The sequence below is a fragment of the Culex quinquefasciatus genome, chromosome 2, assembly GCF_015732765.1.
Source record: "Culex quinquefasciatus strain JHB chromosome 2, VPISU_Cqui_1.0_pri_paternal, whole genome shotgun sequence".
In the NCBI taxonomy this organism is placed as follows: Eukaryota; Metazoa; Arthropoda; class Insecta; order Diptera; family Culicidae; genus Culex; species Culex quinquefasciatus.
In genome coordinates, this window is record NC_051862.1 from 197,302,043 (window position 1) to 197,321,575 (window position 19,533).

The 19,533-nt window shown below is 38.2% G+C and overlaps 4 protein-coding genes across 8 annotated transcripts in view; 2 read left to right on the plus strand and 2 right to left on the minus strand.

The window, feature by feature from the left end:
* Positions 1 to 8,955: 8,955 nt before the first annotated feature.
* LOC6036464 (zinc finger protein 330 homolog) lies at positions 8,956 to 10,334 on the plus strand. Its single transcript, XM_001846462.2, has 3 exons — positions 8,956 to 9,225; positions 9,298 to 9,845; positions 9,924 to 10,334. Exons 1-3 carry the CDS (start codon positions 9,092 to 9,094, stop codon positions 10,154 to 10,156), a joined length of 915 nt encoding a protein of 304 aa, XP_001846514.1. The 5' UTR covers positions 8,956 to 9,091; the 3' UTR covers positions 10,157 to 10,334.
* LOC6036463 (COP9 signalosome complex subunit 6) lies at positions 10,217 to 11,748 on the minus strand. Its single transcript, XM_001846461.2, has 3 exons — positions 11,150 to 11,748; positions 10,571 to 11,082; positions 10,217 to 10,506 (listed from the first exon to the last, which is right to left on the minus strand). Exons 1-3 carry the CDS (start codon positions 11,607 to 11,609, stop codon positions 10,366 to 10,368), a joined length of 1,113 nt encoding a protein of 370 aa, XP_001846513.1. The 5' UTR covers positions 11,610 to 11,748; the 3' UTR covers positions 10,217 to 10,365.
* A 3,955-nt stretch (positions 11,749 to 15,703) lies between these two features.
* Positions 15,704 to 16,475, plus strand: LOC6036462 (deoxycytidylate deaminase). The gene has a single exon (XM_001846460.2). The coding sequence runs from the start codon at positions 15,794 to 15,796 to the stop codon at positions 16,373 to 16,375; it is 582 nt and encodes a 193-aa protein (XP_001846512.2). The 5' UTR covers positions 15,704 to 15,793; the 3' UTR covers positions 16,376 to 16,475.
* The window catches only part of LOC6036461 (myb protein), a 30,299-nt gene continuing 27,183 nt past the window's right edge, over positions 16,418 to 19,533 (minus strand). For all 5 annotated transcript variants that reach the window (XM_038252589.1, XM_038252588.1, XM_038252585.1 and 2 more), the window contains one exon: positions 16,418 to 17,372. In XM_038252589.1, coding sequence (XP_038108517.1) covers positions 17,244 to 17,372 — 129 coding nt within the window. In that variant the 3' untranslated portion in view covers positions 16,418 to 17,243. The remainder of the gene's footprint in view (positions 17,373 to 19,533) is intronic.

Genomic DNA, 19,533 nt, shown 5'->3' on the forward strand with positions numbered 1-19,533 from the left:
TCCGAGCGCTTATCGTCGGTTCCAAACTCGAAGATCTTGCCGTGGATGTCGATCTAAATGTGCCCCAGGACCAACCCGGTGCAGTGCCCGAAGAGTCCTTCTCCTCAAGCCAAGATGAACCTTCCGGTTCTTCCGACGAACTGGGGTCCGGTTCGATCGATCTCAACAGCGGAAACGGATCAGCGGAAATCGACGAAACGACATCCACCTCGTTGGAGTCCTCCGGCGATCGCGAGGCATCAGCTTCACAGTTGGAAGCGATTATGAACCTGTTGAGGGCTTACTTGGTACGGCTGCAAGCCCTGGAGCACGATGTCAGCGGGTTAAAGTCGGGCCGGGCGGAAACACTGGAGATGCTGAACGAAACCCTGGATCAGATTGGACTGCTTGAAGGTCGGCTTTGCGAGGAGCAGAAAAAGGTGGCTCGGTTAAGCGCTGATCTTGACTGTATCGGGTTGATTGTGGGACAGCACGAAACGAAGTTTGAAGAACTCGATCGAGGACTGGATCTTCTGGAGATTCAGCTACGAGAGGTAAAGTGTTCGATCCGTTGCATTGAGAAGGAACGCAATCAGTTTATGGACGCAGTGCGGACGGTTACCGAACAAATCAACTACTTTGCTACGGTCAAAGCGGACAAGGCTGAAGTTCAAGCGGAACTAGCACTCAGAGCATACGCTAAGGACTTGAACAAGTACGTACCGTTTGATTGCTTCAACATCATCCAGGCGGATGTAGCCCGGAACGTAGCGCTACTCCACGAAGACATCTTCAAACTAGACACATGGAGTAGATCGAAGATTTACGACCAAGACAAACAGAACTTGACAAAAGCGGATATTGCCGACCTGGAGACCATTCGTAAAGAACTTGCGAAACTCCAGTTTGAATTAAAGCGGTTCAACCAAAATGAAGCTTCCAAAACCAAACCTCCGGGATCGGCGGCCGGCACTGTCAGAAGCAAATCTAGACCGAGTAGTTGTTTCGCATGTGGAGATCACGCCACCCAGGATGATTGTGGCCAGCCGATTCCGCTTTTGAAGCCGCTGTTGGTGCCGTTCGGGAAACCCAGAGACATTTTCACGATGAACCGACGTTCGGCTGGCGGAAGTTACACGAGGATTGCCCCCAACGAGCGGCTGGTGCGCAGTGCGGTTTCGATGCAGATTCCTTGCAAGGACATTAACAAGTACTACGAAGCTAAGCAAATTTCCGGTCGAGATGGATGTTGGTATCAGGCAGATCCGGATTTGCCAGAAAATTGAGTGAGAGAAATGCTAACTAAATAAATAACTCTTTTTTGAATAAAATTATCGCTCAATATCCAAATACCTACATACTGACATATTTTCCCCAATGAACAAGCTTACCCGTCTTCCAAAAATAAGCCGCTCTCTGTCATGCATAACAAATTGTTCGCTAAACGGTCCACACAAAATCAATAAAACGAACAAATGGTCCCCTCGAAAAGTCAAAACACCACACAATTTATGCTTCCGTGAATCCACTGTCGGAGGCTATTTGTACTAGAATACAAAAATACTCTCCAGCAGCAGCATCAGCAGCTTTATTCTCCGAGATCAAGATCATAATAACACCCCATCATTGAGCTCGATCCCGCCGCCCAACGACGACGATGACGACGGAAGAGGCGCAAATATAAAGAAAATCCTTCTTTATTGCTTCCACTTCTGGTGTTTTTCCTCCTGTGGGCGGATGTGTTGTGGCAAACAACGAGTCCTTTTGTTGGTCCTCGCGCTGAACAATACCCAGATGGACGAGTGGGGTGGGTGGTAGAACGGAACCACCCCTTCAATTTACACCGCCTTTTACTTCTTTTTGCCATTGTGGCTTCTAGTCATTGCCACCCTCCACGTGGTTATTGGGAGAACTAAGGCAGAACAATAAAAACGGAACAAAAAAATACATAGGGGCGGTGGGGGCAGAATGGGTCACCCTTGGTTTTGGGCTATAGAATGGATTTAGACCAATTGTAAGGCAAGGGCCTTATAAAGGACGTCAAATAAATTTATTGACAAATCTACGCAAATGTTGTTTATTTCGAGGTTTTAAAATAAGCTTTCTGAAAAGTTTGATTGTTTGAAAAAGTTTGCTCAATGCTTATAACGTTACTAGATGTTACTACCAAGGTATACAAACAACAACGGAACCTTAAAATCATTTAGAGGCTTGGTGGGGGAAGTGTTAAATTAAAATCCACTTGGGAGCATAATGGACCACCCTTATCCTGCCTTATAAAAACAATCAACAGTTATGAAATTTTGATTAAATTAATTGTTTCACTCCTGGTAGCTTCACAAATAACGCAACATTAGTTGATTTTTTAGTTGTTTCGATGATTTAATGTAAAAATAGTGTCCATTTTCAATATATTAACACTATTTTCAAAAATGTTTGTTTTTGTAAGTGAATATTTTTATTTAAGAGCGAGTTTTTCACCAATGTGTAACAGGTCGTATCGAGGTGCTCCGATTTGGATGAAACTTTCAAGGTTTGTTTGTCTATACATGAGATGAACTCATGCCAAATATGAGCCCTCTACGATAAAGGGAAGTGGGGTAAAACGGGCTTTGAAGTTTGAGGTCCAAAAAACCTAAAAAATCTTAAAATTGCTCGCATTTGCGTAAAACTTCATCAATTCCAACTCTCTTAGATGCATTCGAAAGGTCTTTTGAAGCACTTCAAAATGTGCCATAGACATCCAGGATTGGTTCGACTTTTTCTCTTAGCTTTTGCAAATTACTGTCAAAAATGAATTTTTGTAAAACCTTAATATCTTTTTGCAACAGCCTCCAACACCCATACTCCCATAGGTCAAAAGATAGGTAATTACATGGACTATTAGCCTACGGTGTTAACTTTTTGGCCAATCGCAGTTTTTCTTATAGTTTTTAGATTTTTCTAGAACAAACATTTTACAACGTTAGTTTTTGCCGTGTAGGCCGCCATAGCGGCACTTTTTGGTCTCAATTTTGTCATATTCGGAATCTTCGGACAATTTCACGTAAGTTAGAAGTATTGGAATTGTAAATTTGATTGGAAAAATGCCATTTAGAATGAATTAAAATATTTTTTAACAATTTGTTGGATTAGGGGTAAAACAGGTTTTCGCCTACTTGATACAGCATTTGACGTATTGATCACAGGGTAAATAAGATCTATTTCTTTTTTCAAAAATGTTTTATTTAAATATTTTTTAAATCAAATTTACAACTCCAATACTTTTAACTTACGTGAAATTGTCCGAGGATTCCGAATGTGATAAAATTGAGACCAAAAAGTGCCGCTATGGCGGCCTACACGGCAAAAACTAACGTTGTAAAATGTTTGTTCTAGAAAAATCTAAAAACTATGAGAAAAACTGCGATTGGCCAAAAAGTTAACACCGTAGGCTAATAGTCCATGTAATTACCTATCTTTTGATCTATGGGAGTATGGGTGTTGGAGGCTGTTGCAAAAAGATATTAAGGTTTTAAAAAAATCACTTTTGACAGTAATTTGCAAAAGCTAAGAGAAAAAGTCGAACCAATCCTGGATGTCTATGGCACATTTTGAAGTGCTTTAAAAGACCTTTCGAATGCATCTAAGAGAGTTGGAATTGATGAATTTTTACGCAAATGCGAGCAATTTTAAGATATTTTAGGTTTTTTGGACCTCAAACTTCAAAGCCCGTTTTACCCCACTTAACTTTGTCGTAGAGGGCTCATATTTGGCATGAGTTCATCTCATGTATAGACAAACAAACGCTGAAAGTTTCATCCAAATCGGAGCACCTCGATACGACCTCTAGAACAAACCGAGCAAAATTTACAAATACTGCCTCTTAAGTGGTCTAACTTCATGGAAACTATGATAGAAAGGTACCTTAAGTCATTTCTTATCTCCCTTCAACGTTGTATTAGATGAAATGGCTTGTTTTCTAAGGTGGCCCATTCTGCCCCGTACCCTGGAAAAGTAGTCGAAAAAACTTTTTTTTAAAGTGGCTCAAAATCAGTTTTAAGCTAAAAAATGTCATCAACCAAGTATAGAGGAGAAAAGCAACTCGCGACAAAATTGGTTCCTAAAATGAAGCTTAGATTGCTGATATTATTGTTAACAGCGATAAAGCTTATTATTCTGAGTACAATGACACTTTGTACGACCACAAAGAGTTTAAAATTGATTTTTAAATCAATTTTGAAAAATTAACCTCGCGGTCCTTTTTGACAGAAAAGCTCCTACTTGACAGCTCGTTTCAAGGGGACCATAGTTGATCCATAGATAAAATGTTGTCTAGTCAAAAAAAATTTTTGCATTAAAATGAAAAAAAGTGATCAGAAATGGTTTTTAATCGTGTTTTTTACCGTTGTACATAAAAATGGACATAGGGCTTTACTACCCAATTTTGAGGCTAGGAATTTTGACAGGTATGATTTTCATAAAGTATTCGCCTCCTTTTCTCTCCCACAGAAAACCTGGGAACGAGGTAGCTGTCAAACTAGGCCAAAATGTTAAAGTCACTCACAAAATGAACTTTGAGTGATGGCCTATCTACAATCACTTAACTTAGCAAATTTCACTTAGCTTAGGAGTTTGAATCAATGGAAATGAATCTGATCTTCTACAATGGAAAAGTAATCAAATTAGAAACTGACGTTTGGTTTGGAAAATTTCAAAATCTACGGTAAGTTGACGTTTCCATATCAAAGGTAAACAAACAACTGCATAGCAACGTATATCAGCCCAGCAAATTTTCTAAGTTGATTGTGGATGACGGCCGTAAGTTGTGTACATTTTCTAAGTTTTATTTTACTTAACTATTCTAAGCTAAGTGATTGTAGATAGGCCATGATTTGATTTCATTCCTGACGTCATGATTTTCTCCCCTATACAAAATTGAAGGGTACATCCCAAAGCATAAGCCTACTACACTGAATTCAGAAGTTTTCATGTCTTTCTATGGTTTTTGGCGCATTTTACTTAGGCGGGCCATTCTGCCCCCCCCCCCCCCCTTGCCCCTACAGTCCAGACTAGATTATCTGAAGTCTCGACTATCCGAAATTTCGATTTTCCGACGTTTTGTATGGGACTTCGGTTAAACGAATCAAAAACAGAAAAAAACATGTTTTTTTTCGTTTCCAATTTAGTCAAATTTGACTGGTTGATTGCCTACTAGAATAGAGTTATCTACGTGCGCATGTATTGCGTGTACGTACACGAAAAAGATTGAGGTTAAATTTTGTACCAGCCAGCAAAACAAATGGTGTACTAGTGGGCGTGAGAGCGGGCTTAGATAACTCTATACAATTTCCATATTTTTTAGCAGCCATCTTAGTTTAAAAATTCTAAATAACTTTAGAGTAATTTAGGGGTCATACTTGACCTCGACAATCGAAATGAAGACAACGGAAAACATATATTTTTCGTTATTCGATTATCCGGAGTTTCCATTATCCGAAGTGAAATTTTATCAAGGCCTTTTTTTGTATTTACCTAGTTGAGCGAAAAATGTAGATTTCATTTTGAGTTTTTCTAAATTTTCCATTGATTTCATGTTGTTGAACAAATTTGTCAATTGCGATTTGACCAAAAATCGAAAACCAAAATTTTCCAATCCGAGGTGACTTCAGTAAAATTTTGGTTCATTCTCTGCCAACTCACAAGAAATCGGTAAAGTAGCCCTGATCCCTCTTCGATTCACACAACATTTTGTACTGTAGGATAATTTTAGTCCCTCGTCACGAATCCGTGGTCCATCTTCCGATATCGTGTGACAGAGGGGCGGTACGACCCCATTCATTTAACTTTCTAAAAAAAACCGTATTTTTCAATAATTTGCAGGCTAAAATAAATTTGGAAAGTTTGTGTCTATGGAGCTTTGATGTAAAATAGGACGCAGGAGTGAGCCCGAAAAAAGACAAGAAACATTAAACTAAAAATTTTGTTAAGAGGAAAAAATTACCCTTCTGGGTTATTGGAGATTCGAAAAGTAAATTTTTTGGGTCTTGGGGTGAGATTGGATCATACAAAATTCAGCATTTTTGTATGACCCAATCTCACCTCCTAGACCTGATGTCACCCCTGATGACGGAACGAAAATTGGCAAAGGTTCTAAAATTATTCTTGTATTTTTAAAATTTAAAGTACTTTTATTTCGAAGTTTTGAGGCTTACTCGGACGTCCAATTTTACATAAAAGTTTCTTTGACACCAAATTTACAAATCATGGCCATTTAAGGCTTGTACAAATTTTATTTAAAGTTTGAAGTTTGGAAATTTTCAACCAATTTCCCGGGAATTCCCGGGAAATTTTAAAATTATTGAAAAGTGTTCTGATCATAGTACAGGCGACTTTAATGGTAAACATAAGTGTGAAGATCGATTTACAGCTTGACTGCATGTAAAACATCATTTTCATGCCAAATAACTTTTCTGAAACAATTCAATCTGATATCAGCTGTTGAACAAGCTTTTTAGTTTTTCTTCAAAAATCATACTTATCATATTTGGAACAAGCCTTAAAAATATTTTTGCATTTTTCAAACAATACAAATAGTGTTTTGATGATTTATTTATGGTTTCATTAAGCCACATAATCTAAATTGTAATAGTTTATTTTCCTAAGGCAAGATGTGTGTATTTCTAGTTGCTTCAGAAATTAATATCATCAGAAAAAAATCTTTATATCAAAAATTCTGAAAATCTGATTAATTCTTTAAATTTAAGAGCAGAGCAGTTCTCTACGGAATCGGTCTTTTTTCTTTAATTTTAATTTTTGTATTTTTTAATCTTGCTGAAACTTTTTTGGTGCCTTTGGTATGCCCAAAGAAGCCATTTTGCATCATTAGTTTGTCCATATAATTTTCCATACAAATTTGGCAGCTGTCCATACAAAAATGATATGTGAAAATTCAAAAATCTGTATCTTTTGAAGGAATTTTTTGATCGAGTTGGTGTCTTTGGCAAAGTTGTAGGTATGGATATGGACTACACTGAAAAAAAAAAATGATACACGGTGAAAAAAAATTTGGTGATTTTTAATTCAACTTTTTGTCACTAAAACTTGATTTGCAAAAAAACACTATTTTTATTTTTTTTTATTTTTTGATATGTTTTAGAGGACATCAAATGCCAACTTTTCTGAAATTTACAGAATGGGCAAAAAATCTTTGACCGCGTTATGATTTTTTGAATCAATACAGATTTTTTCAAAAAATCGAAATATTGGTCGCAAAAATTTTTCAACTTTATTTTTCGATGTAAAATCGAATTTGCAATCAAAAAGTACTTTAGTAAATTTTTGATAAAGTTCACCGTTTCCAAGTTATAACCATTTTTATGTAACTTTTTTAAAAATAGTCATAGTTTTTCCTTTTTTAAAAATAGTGCCCATGTTTGCCCACCATTGAAAAAAATATTTTTGAAAAGCTGAGAAAATTCTATATTTTGCTTTTTCGGACCTTTAGTTGCTGAGATATTGCAATGCAAAGGTTAAAAAACAGGAAAATTGATGTTTTCTAAGTCTCACCCAAACAACCCACCATTTTCTAATGTCGATATCTCAGCAACTATAGGTCCGATTTACAATCTTAAAACATGAAACATTCGTGAAATTTTCCGGTCTTTTCGAAAAAAATATTTTCAAAAAATTTAAATCAAGACTAACATTTCAAATGGGCGTAATATTGAATGTTTGGCCCGATTGAAATGTTAGTCTTGATTTTAAATTTTTGAAAGTATTTTTTTCGAATAGATCGGAAAATTTTACGAATGTTTCATGTTTTAACATTGTAAATCGGACCTATAGTTGCTGAGATATCGACATTAGAAAATGGTGGGTTGTTTGGGTGAGACTTAGAAAACATCAATTTTTCTGTTTTTTAGCCTTTGCATAGCAATATCTCAGCAACTATGGGTCGCATCAACAAAGTCCGAAAAAGCAAAATATAGAGAATTTTCTCAGCTTTTCAAAAATATTTTTTTCAATAGTAGGCAAACATGGGCACTATTTTTAAAAAATGAAAAACTGCGACTATTTTCAAAAAAGTTACCTAAAAATGGTTATAACTTGGAAACGGTGCACTTTATCAAAAATTTATTAAAGTACTTTTTGATTGCAAATTCGATTTTACATCGAAAAATGAAGTTGAAAAATTTTTGCGACCGATATTTCGATTTTTTGAAAAAATCTGTATTGATTCAAAAAGTCATAACTCGGTCAAAGATTTTTTGCCCATTCTGTAAATTTTAGAAAAGTTGGCATTTGATGTCCTCTAAAACATATCAAAAAATAAAAAAAATAAAAATAGTGTTTTTTTGCAAATCAAGTTTTAGTGACAAAAAGTTGAATTAAAAATCACCAAATTTTTTTTCACCGTGTATCATTTTTTTTCAGTGTAGTCCATATCCATACCTACAACTTTGCCAAAGACACCAACTCGATCAAAAAATTCCTTCAAAAGATACAGATTTTTGAATTTTCATACATCATTTTTGTATGGACAGCTGCCAAATTTGTATGGAAAATTATATGGACAAACTAATGATGCATATTGGCATCTTTGGGCATACCGAAGGCACCAAAAAAGTTTCAGCCGGATTAAAAAATACAAAAAAAAATCGAATGACCGAAAACTCAGAGAATAATTTATTGCTTTTATTGCTCAGCATTTAAAAAAAATGTTTTCAGAAAGTTATAAAAATGTATACTTTTGGTTGATTTTCTGAAATTCCCAGGAAATATTTTTTTCGGTAAATCCCAAAAAAAAAACTGTGCATTAAAACATGAGTATGTACATATATTATGAAAATCAAAATTGTAAAATATTTAAAACAAAATTATTCCATTTTTTCTTGCGCATGGCACGGAACATGTTCCAATCCACCATTCACTCATCGATTCTCTCCTTCTGTCACTTTGGCCACGATTCTTCCCGTCACAAAATCTGACATTGCGGTGTCAGACACCAACAACAAATTCGCACAAACTTGTGTGTTGGTTGAATAATGGCCATCTAGAGGTGCCGTGCCTGCGTGCTTGCTGAAGAAAAGGTCGCTTTTTTCCGTAGTTCCGTGATCCTATCGCTGCCAGCATGCCGAAGAAGAAGACTGGCCAGCGGAAGAAGGCCGAGAAGCAGAAGCTTCGCCAGAAGGAGATCCGGAACCGGGAGTCCCAGCTGCCGGAGCAGCCGTGCAATCTCCCGATGGACTGCGAGAAATGTGGCAAGTGAGTTGCGGTGCACCGTCGTTTGGGGTCAGTTTGGTTCTTTAATGCGAATTTCTTGTCGAATTCTCACAGGAAGCAAAAGTCCCGTGCGTTTTGCTACTTTTGCCAGAGCGTGCAGCGTTTGCCGATTTGTGCCCAGTGCGGCAAGCAAAAGTGCATGCTCAAGACCGGGGACTGCGTCATCAAGCACGCCGGAGTGTTCACCACCGGGATGCAGATGGTCGGGGCGATTTGTGACCACTGCGAGGCGTGGATCTGCCACGGCCGGAAGTGTCTGCAGTCGCACGCGTGCACCTGCCCGCTGATGGACGCCGTCTGCGTCGAGTGTGAGCGTGGCGTGTGGGATCACGGCGGGCGGATGTACAAGTGTTGCTTCTGCGATAACTTTCTGTGTGAGGACGACCAGTTTGAGCATCAGGCGTCCTGCCAGGTGCTGGAGTCCGAGTCGTACAAGTGCCAGTCGTGCAACCGGCTTGGTCAGTACTCGTGCCTGCGGTGCAAGACGTGCTACTGCGAGGACCATATCCGTCGTAAGGGCTTCAAGTACGACAAGAACAAGCCGATTCCGTGTCCGAAGTGCAACTACGACACCAACCAGACCAAGGATCTGAGCATGTCGGGTGAGTTCAATAGTTGCTTCTCATGATTAAAACATGAACTTCTTTTTTTTATATCTAAATTTTGATGTGTTTCCACAGTCCGCAGCCACAAGTACGGCCGCAAGCGCCAGGATGACGACGGCGAAGACGACGATTACGTGTACGATGCGGAGTACACGGCGTACCGCGAAGCGTCCGACTACAAGTTTGCCGACTCGGACTCGGACGATTACTCGGAGGAGGACGACACAGATTCGGACGACGACGACGAGGAGGAAGAATCCAGCGAGGAGGAAGCGGGCGGCGCCAAGGCCGGCAAAAGCACCGACTAAGAGGAGGAGGAGCAGGGACGTGTTTCTTTTCGGTTCTGCTCAAATGGAACAAGCCACAGGTTGGGTGGATTTCGAATCTACGCGGTGTATTGTTGGTTTGTTTTTGTATCAAATGTCTCCGGGTGGAGCGCGAGCGCGATCGCGCGGGGGATTATTTGAATAAAGATAGCAAATGAGAGTAGCGTGTTTGTGATTTACCTTGAAGAGTCCTAGAAGAATAGTCCTCGCATTCGTCGGCCCATGCCCTGGCGATCGTACAGAACGTTGAACTTGTTCACCAGCTGGTTCATGTCGTTGGAAACCTTGGTCAAAGCTCCCAGATAAGTGATCAGGCCGACATCGTTCGATTGCTGGAAGCAGAAGAATCTCGAGTAAGGCAAACCAACTCCACCAATCCCTTTCAATCCCACTCACCGTGTAAAACTCCTCCTTGAAGGCCGGATTCTGAATGACCGGCAGCCGACGGCTGAGCGAGTACGCGCCGCGCAGAATCTCCTGGTTCGCCTCCAGCTGGCCACTTTCCACTGCCTTGATGTACGCCAGCACAATTTTGACGCGCGAGTGCAACATCTTGATGGCACTGTGCTGCGCCAGCAGGTGTTCCGCCACGGCCGAGTTCTCGTCCGTGTCGTTGGTGGACATCCGAGCCACGTGATCAACTCCGATCCGCTCGGCCTCCTCGGTGGCCAGCGTGTACGTGAGGGGTACGAACAGCATCACGGCGTCACCCTGGACAATGTCTATGATGGACTCGTGCAGTGAAATGGGCAGCTGGTTCATGTTCCGGCTGGTCGGATCCAGCAGCAGCATGATCGGACACTCGTTGATTTGGCAGATCTGCTTGTGGATGTTGATGTGTTTCTCCGTTGGGATCGCCCCCGTCGTGTACCAACCAAGAAAGTCCAGATCGCTGAACACCTGTTTGTCTGCGGGGGAAAAAGACACATTAGAGACCAAACAACCCAAAAATCCCCCCACCAAAGAATCTCTCACATTGCTGCTCCTTCACGTTGTAGTAATCCATCAGGATGTGCACCTCATCGTCGACCATGTCGAACTTGAGCTCGAACGAGTTCATCACCTCGATGTTCCGGCCCTTCTGCTTGCCAATCAGCGCCCCAAACACCTGCGACTTGAAGCCCTTCTGGGCGCGAATCCGCGTCCAGTGATCGGACACGTTCATAATGACCAGCGGGTGCAGCGAGCAGGCCACCGACGGAACCGCATTCCCGGCGATCACGTTGCGTGACTCACCGGACGGCTGCTGCTGTGCCACCGCTGCCAATTGCGAGGACTTGGTCGGAACGGCGGCGGCAGCCATTCCAGACGAGGAACCGGAAGCCACCGCAGCGGACGCGGCAACCGGAGGAGCCGGTGCAGCAGCCGGCGTTTGACCGTCGCCGTCCACGTCCATTTTCTCCTCCGTGGGACGCTGCTGCTGCTGGGCGCTCATCTTCTGTTACGGTTACGTGAGCCGGAAGTGGATCGAGGGATTGTTTCAGGAACGAAAATGTTGTTTTTGCGAACGCACAAAGGACGACGATGCGAGAATTTTGTGCAAAATTTTTTGATGTTTTGACAGCTTTGACGTTTCAGCGGGGCTGTTTACTATGAAATTGTTCAGCCGGTGTTACACTTCTGGAAATAAAAATTTAAAGATTACACGTTTTTTGATGTTCATACAATTTGGGTAAAAGTATTGGTTTCTAAAATAGAGTAATCTACGTTCGCATGTATTGCGTGTACGTACACGAAAAAGATTGAGGTTAAATTTTGTCCGGACAGCAAAATCAAATGGTGCGCTAGTGTGTGTACGCGAAACGTCATAAAGCTCTATTGAGCAAGCACCATCATTTCAAATTACACTCAACGACTCAACCCCCGGTGGTTGGTCACTTTTTCGTTTGACACTTTTTTAGTTTGTACCCCGTTGGTTGGTCAAAGTCAAACTAAAAAGTGACGAACTGTCACTTTTTACACGGCGTGCACGCATACTATCAAAACAAACGTTTGATAGTGTGTGTGAATTCCGTGTAAAAGGGGTGTCAAATTAAAAAATGACCCCGTTCGTTTGACAACAGTTGGTGTCAACCATAGGGGTTTGAGTGTAAAAAAATAGTTTATTTTCATTTTTATATTTTGAAATTTTAAAATATTTTTTTGATGTATGGCCACCTATAAACCACGTGGACACTTAAGGAAGGTAGGGAGGTTCAGCGATTGTCCACACTGCATACAATAAAGATTTTGTTCTATGGACAATTGTCCACGTGTGAGGAGGACGGGTTGAGATATTCAAATATGTGTACATGTGGTTTATGGATGGTCTCATTTTTAAATTTTTAATTTCATGATTTTTTTTTTAAATCGGAGATTATTAATCCTGATAACTCAGATTTTTTTTATTTTGAGATTTTTTATGTTTATGAATCCAAAATGTTTTAGATCGTGTTGTCACACGTGCATTTTGAGCCAAATAAGCTAAAAACACTATTTTATGCAGCTCACAATGCCTCAACTTTTAACCTTCACAGATCCCCAAGATTCGATTTCAATCCTGAGATATGCAATAAAAGCCGAAAAACTCCGTGCATCATTTTCTCTTTTCATATGAAAGAAGTTTCAATCTTGTCGTGGTATCTTGACACAGCCTGAAAATTGATGTAAGTGCGACAATTGACCAAAGCAATTTAAGGTCAGAACGCGTTTGACACAGGTACGAGCTCGACTACCGTAAACATTTTCAATTACTCCAACAACCAAAATCAACCAAACCTCAGGACAATGCAGAGAATGGCCAATCAAACAAAACATGTTTGCTTTTGTTTACATTGCGTTCTCTCATTTTTGTTTATTATTTAAATTTTTTGAATATTTTTTTTTATTATTTTCTACATCTGTGAATAGTCAAATTTTTATTTTCGAATATTTGATTTTTAGAAGTGCAAAATATCTTAAGTTGAGATTTTTCTGCCAAAAAATCAAACGATTATTGTGGTGGCTTCTCCCTCTCTTACTAAATACTTTATTCTGAGCAACAAAACAAAATCCGTCCATTTGATTTTCAGCATTTTAAGATTCGGCCTTGTGAGGTAATTGGGTCCTAAAATTAAATTTAGATGTGCTGATATTATTGTTCACAACGATAAAGCATTTTTTTCTGAGTACAATGATACGACCACAAAGAGTTTAAAATGGATTTCAAATCAATTTAAAAAAAATACCTCGCGGACCTTCTTGACAGAAAAGGTCCTTCTTGACACATTGTTCCTAGGGTACCATAGTTGATCCATCGAAAAAAATCTGTTCATTTATTTATTTTTGCATTAAAATGAAAAAAAAAGTGATCAGAAATAGTATTCAATCGTGTTTATTACCGGTGTACATAAAAATTTACATATCTTGAGTTTTTTTTTAAAGGACCAATAAACATAATATTATTATAAAAGACAACAGCTTATTGGTCCTTTTCAAACAAAAACTCCAGATATGGCTGTAGGACCCTATTATGGATTTTAAATTTTATAATATCACGCAGAAAAATAAGGCATATTTAATTCAACAAAACGTTTTGTTGGTTTGAAAATCAAGATTTTTGTTGAATCAACGCTAAATCAAGCAAAACATTGTAAAAGGACCTAAGTCAAAAATGTAAACAGACGGGATTTTTATTGCAAACGATGCCTTTAGTCTTAAACTACCACTACATATCGAGAAAACCATTAAAAATTGATTTTTATGTGAAAAAATAACATTTTACAAAAGGCCAATGTTTATTACGTTTTGTTTATTTTCAACTTCCACATAGACCCTTTGATTCAAAGGTCCGATATGGAAACTGAGTTGTTTTGTTTTCGCACCCGTGATCGTCTCAGGGACAAACACGATGTTGTTCAAAACAAAGATCAAAACAAAGCTTGGCCCTTTGTTTTAAATTGGTAAAACAAACGACTTTTACTCAAAATAAGATTTCTCGTATATTTCTGGTCAATTCCTACCCCGTCAAGACGTGCGACGTTGTGATTCTTCTAGATAGCTACACATTAAAAAATGTTTAAAACTTGAAAGCATTTGTAAAACATACTTTTATTAAATTTCATTAGGAAAACACATTCACTAGCGCAAAAGTCTTTGATTACCGGGTAAATTTCTTCGGTTCGCTATCCCGTGTCGCAATGTTTGGTCGTTTCAGGTCATTTCGTTTCGATGATACTGCCTAAAGTACTTCGCGCTGCAGGTACACTTTTTTCTCCGGGTGAGCCGCTCATACCATCGAAGCCTCCAGCCCGTAGGAACCATTCAGCAATTCGACCAAGACGGCCAAGTGATTTTCCGGCTTCGAGGATGGTGGCTTGGGCCTTAAGTCTCGATACCAAGGGAAGCCGGAAATGCTCGACGCCTTTTTGATCGATTCTGCCGTCGATGCGATGGACACCTTCCAATAAGGCAGGACGTTCAATTTGGGCCCAGATCCGACGAAACATTGCACGAGTTAGGATTTAAACAATTTGGAGCAGCTTGCTGCAAAAATTATTGCCATTGGCACATCTGAAATGAAGTGGAGATTAATCAAATAACATCGACAAAAATCAAATTTTAGAAAATCTTACCGTGGGACGTCTCCGGTGTAACTCTGACTGGAAAATCGATTACGAACACTTCAATATCGTGATCAGACTTCTATTACACACAAAAATACTTAAAACTGGTCGCGAATAGTGAAAAAAAGCTTTTAAAACCAAATAAAATTACTTTGCTTGCAAAAGACCAAACAGCAAAGCTGAATCTGTTTGGATTTGGCCTGCTTGGCCAAAAACAAAAGAACAACAAAAACAAACCGCCATCCTGTTTGACCCAGGGCCCATGTGGAAAGCAAAACTGTCAATTTTTACAAAGGCGCTAAAACGCAAAGGGCTGAATACGATCCCACACGAGTAAAACAATCGATCGGGGCTTATGTTACTTTTTCATCAATTTTATCGTAATAATTCAATTTTTTCATCAATTTAAGTTTAAGGATGCATAACTATACCATTTTTACACATGTTGTGTAAATCATTTTCGCAGTTTGCTTAATTGGTTTGAAATAGGAATTGAAAAACTAATTGCAAATTTCATTCTTGTTTTTCTCAATGTTTTGAAAAATGACAATGGCCGTTTTACAATGTTACAATGTTTTACAATGTCAAAGCAACTTTTCCAAAACAACAAAAGATTTTTGTGGAATTTAGAAAATCAAGGTTTGTTTCAACGCAAAATTGGCGTTGATTATATTCAACAAATTTTTTGTTGAATCAAACCTCGTACGACGTACAGGCTGATTCTACAAAATATTTTACAGCGTGTACATATTCCATGATCCTACCGGTTGTTGCGTTTAAAATGGAATTCACATACGATACGAATCGAACTCCGTTTCAGAATTCGAATTGAGTTGACTGGACTACTGCTTGCTTGTCAAACAGTTTGTAACAGCGACTGAATAAAATGTTGTATCATACATTAAATAAATGTCGCGCAACAATACAGACATCCGATGCAACACTGTTTTGTCACTTGATTTGGCGCAATTTCCCAAAAACATTTCAACGCGGATTCCATTGTTCCGAGTGTAACCCGTATCCAAAAAAACCAGCAATGACCGAGAAGGAAGTGACCGATTCGCTGACCAAGCTGTCCCTGGAGCAGAAGCGGGCCGACTATCTGGACTGGAACGAGTACTTTATGGCGACGGCGTTTTTGGCCGCGAAACGAAGCAAGGATCCAAACACCCAGGTGGGCGCGTGCATCGTGAATGACGAGAGGAAGATCGTCGGAGTTGGTTATAATGGGTTCCCGATCGGGTGTGGGGACGATGACTTTCCCTGGGGGAAGAACTCGAATGATCCGTTGGATACGAAGTATCTGTACGTTTGCCATGCCGAGATGAATGCGATTTTGAACAAAAACAGTTCGGATGTGAAGAATTGCACAATGTACGTGGCGTTGTTTCCGTGCAACGAGTGCGCGAAGATCATCATCCAGTCGAGGATCCGGGAGGTGATTTACATGTCTGACAAGCACGCGCTTAAGAAGTCGACGATTGCCTCGAAGAAGATGTTTGACGCCGCGGGGGTTAAGTACTGGCAGTTTGTGCCCAAGAGTAGCAGGATTGTGATAGACTTTTCGGAAATTGACTGGGATAATTTGAACCAGCTGCCGGCGACACCGAGGAGATGAGCTGACACCAAAGAAATGTGACGCATGTGTTTTTTTTTATCATAAACAGTTATAATTTATTGATTATAAACTTCTCTTCTATAAATAGCTTGTGGATATATCATAAGGATTTTTTACAATTACAAAAAAAAAAAACTTGATCAAAATTGAATGTCCAATAAAACTATGCCAGACTGGTACAAAATAAATATACGAGTTTTTGTTTCGTGCTCTTCAGCGGTACATTCGGCTTAAAAATGGTCAAATTGGTACAAATTAAACCTGTTCTGAAACAAACAAACAATGATCTTGTGGTTTTCTTTCTAGCCTGTTTGAAAGTCTAAACTCTGCGCATTTGAACTGTTTGAAAAAACTCTTACACTAACTAACTGGCTAACACTACTCTTTCGTTTCATATATATTAGCAATTAAGGAAGATGGTGCTCTTTTTTGTTATTTTTTTGTTCACGTGCGACTAAGGAAAGTGCCAAATAATTAGTAAAAAGATAAACGAAAAACTCATTGAACTGTGTTAGTGCCAACGCTAAAATATGTTAGTCCTTGCCTGAGCATGCCTTCAGCGTTTCTCTCACTTTGTTTGCTTCTTACTCTTTGTACTAGAGTACACCTCTGTTGTTAGTATCGACCGAAGAAAAAATAACCCTGCCCTTATTCGATACGCGGCTGCAAAAATAAACTGTTTGAATTCTTATCAGCTAGAGCTTAAAACGAACGAATCCCGCTCAAAACGCGCAAACACACACACATTTCTCCGTATTTAACAATTGCTTGTGCCTGTGGTGGTGCGGCCAAAACAACGCACATGGTCCAGTAACCTAGCCTAGCCTAAAGTACGCGCACACTCTTCCGTCCTCCTCCCATTGGGTTGCTACTTGTAAAAGTTTAGCGAGCGCGGCTGGAGGGACGTTTTCTTGAGACAGTTGTGCGCCTGCTGGGTCATGAAGAGCTGGTCGCGCGTCTTCCCGCAGGCGTACTTTTCCCACTTTGGGTCGAGAATCTGCGAATGAAATGTGGAGAATTTTCATGAGAACTAGGTGTGCTTCTTACATGGTGTCAATTCTAAGTTTAATTTTCAAAAAACCATTATCTTAATTTATTTTTGAAAAACTTTTTTTTTTACGAACTTGGTTTTATAAGGACCAGGGATCGGCATTCTTTGGGTTTCAGGTTGCCCATCCCACCTTGAAATTACAGCTTCCAGCTTAGTGGTTGAAACTGTAGTCAACACACCGTTGAATTTGAAAAACATATTCTTGTTTTTAATGCTTATGGTTTCCTGTACTTCTCCTCTGAATATTAAAATTTTTAGATCTAATCAATCTAATTTAATGTTGAAAATTGTGGATATTGAAAAACTTTGTAAAATATACCTATATCATTATTTTTAACAAAAAAAATGGAAACACAACAAATCGCAATAGATTTTGTCTATTTTTTTTTATTTTAAAATTATTTTTATTCGAAAGTTTGGAAAGTTTTACGATACTCTTTTTGAAACCTTTTTTTCTGTTAGCTTTTCTTTCAGAAGCAGTATCTTAGCAAACAATCTTCTACGTCTGTGAAGCTAATTTATGGATCCTTCCAAATATGGCATGGCTTCTAAAAATATCGACTTTTCTCTACGCCTAAAAAAATAAGGAAAATTGGCAACACTCCCAAATGAGTTTTGTACAACTTGTACAACAGCTCGGAAGATGGCATTTTTTTGTCATCTGAAACTTCTAAAAACAAGAAAAAAAATTGTTTTTTTGTTTGAAAGCTTTAATTGAAAAAATGGTCCAGTTTATCAGAAATTTGAAACCTTTTTTCTGAAAAAGCTCTAAGCAATACTTACAACTTTGCTGAACACAACAAAAAGGTAGATTTAAAAATCCTTTCTCTAGATACAGGTTCTTGAATATTTAGAAAGCGTTTTTGGACGAACCAAAAATTACATCTTTGGTCAAAGAAAAAGTACATCCAAAGTTTTATCAAAATTAAATAACAAATATATTTTTTTTTTAAATTGCTCATTCTTGATGGAATTAGTAATATTCAATGCTCAAAATATTCCTAAACAGTCCTGCATAAAATGCAGTAAATATTTCTTGATTGCAATTCTTTAGTTGGAAATTATCCATTGAAAATTTAAAGAGAAAAATTACCAATCCCAATTTGGGAGTAAACAAAATGTTTGATTTTTAATCATATTTTCTTTTTGTCAGATTTTCAAACTTTTAATTTTAAAATAAAAATATTATGTTGATAAATATTGCAACCAACTGAAAACAATTTGAAATATCTATTTGGTGTGCGTGAACGCCATTTAAAAGTGATTGTTCGTGACGTTTAAATTGACTTTTTCAAACCAACGTGTATTATTTGGGACTATTCAGAAAAATGGCCTGAAATTTTTAAAATTACTTATTTTATCAATATGTTTTGGTATGTTTTAATGAAACGAAACGTATTTTTCGAGCCATAGAAAAATAAGGGCCAAAATGTTGACGCCCGTACGTCCGTTTTAATGGGAACAATCAAAATCTCACCAAACAAATTTGTAACATAGTTTTTGATGAACATTTTATTCAATGAGTACAATAAGCTTGATTTAAAAAAATCATTTATTTTTCTATATGTTAGAAAAGAACCCACGACCTTTTTTCCAAAAAATAGGTATTTTCCTATAATTTAGCCTGTTTATTTATTTTCAAACATCTTCATACCAGTAACAAGGGGATTATTTTGGGCAAAATGTCAGAACATATTTTTATTTCTTTGAAAAAGAAAACAAAACATTGAAAAAAACGTTTCATAAATAGTCAAAAATTCATTAATCATCGATTTTTATTTTATTTTGAAAAAAAAAAATTATTTTTAAAAACCAGACTTTATGTCGAAGTGGCATAATTTTTTCAAAAATTGCCATTGAAAATACGGGTTTTTTTTAATTTAAAGTATGGTATGCAGATCGGAAATGCTCAAGTAAAAAAAAAATTTAAAATTAAATTGGACTCTTTATTTAAAAAATTTCAAAAATTAAAATCCGAAAAAAATGATATTGAAAAAAAATAACTTTTTTTTATCATTCTGTTGAATTTCCAATATTATTATATCGAATACAAGATTAATATTGATACGTTTGTAATTTTCAGTCGCATTCAAATAAGCAAATTCAA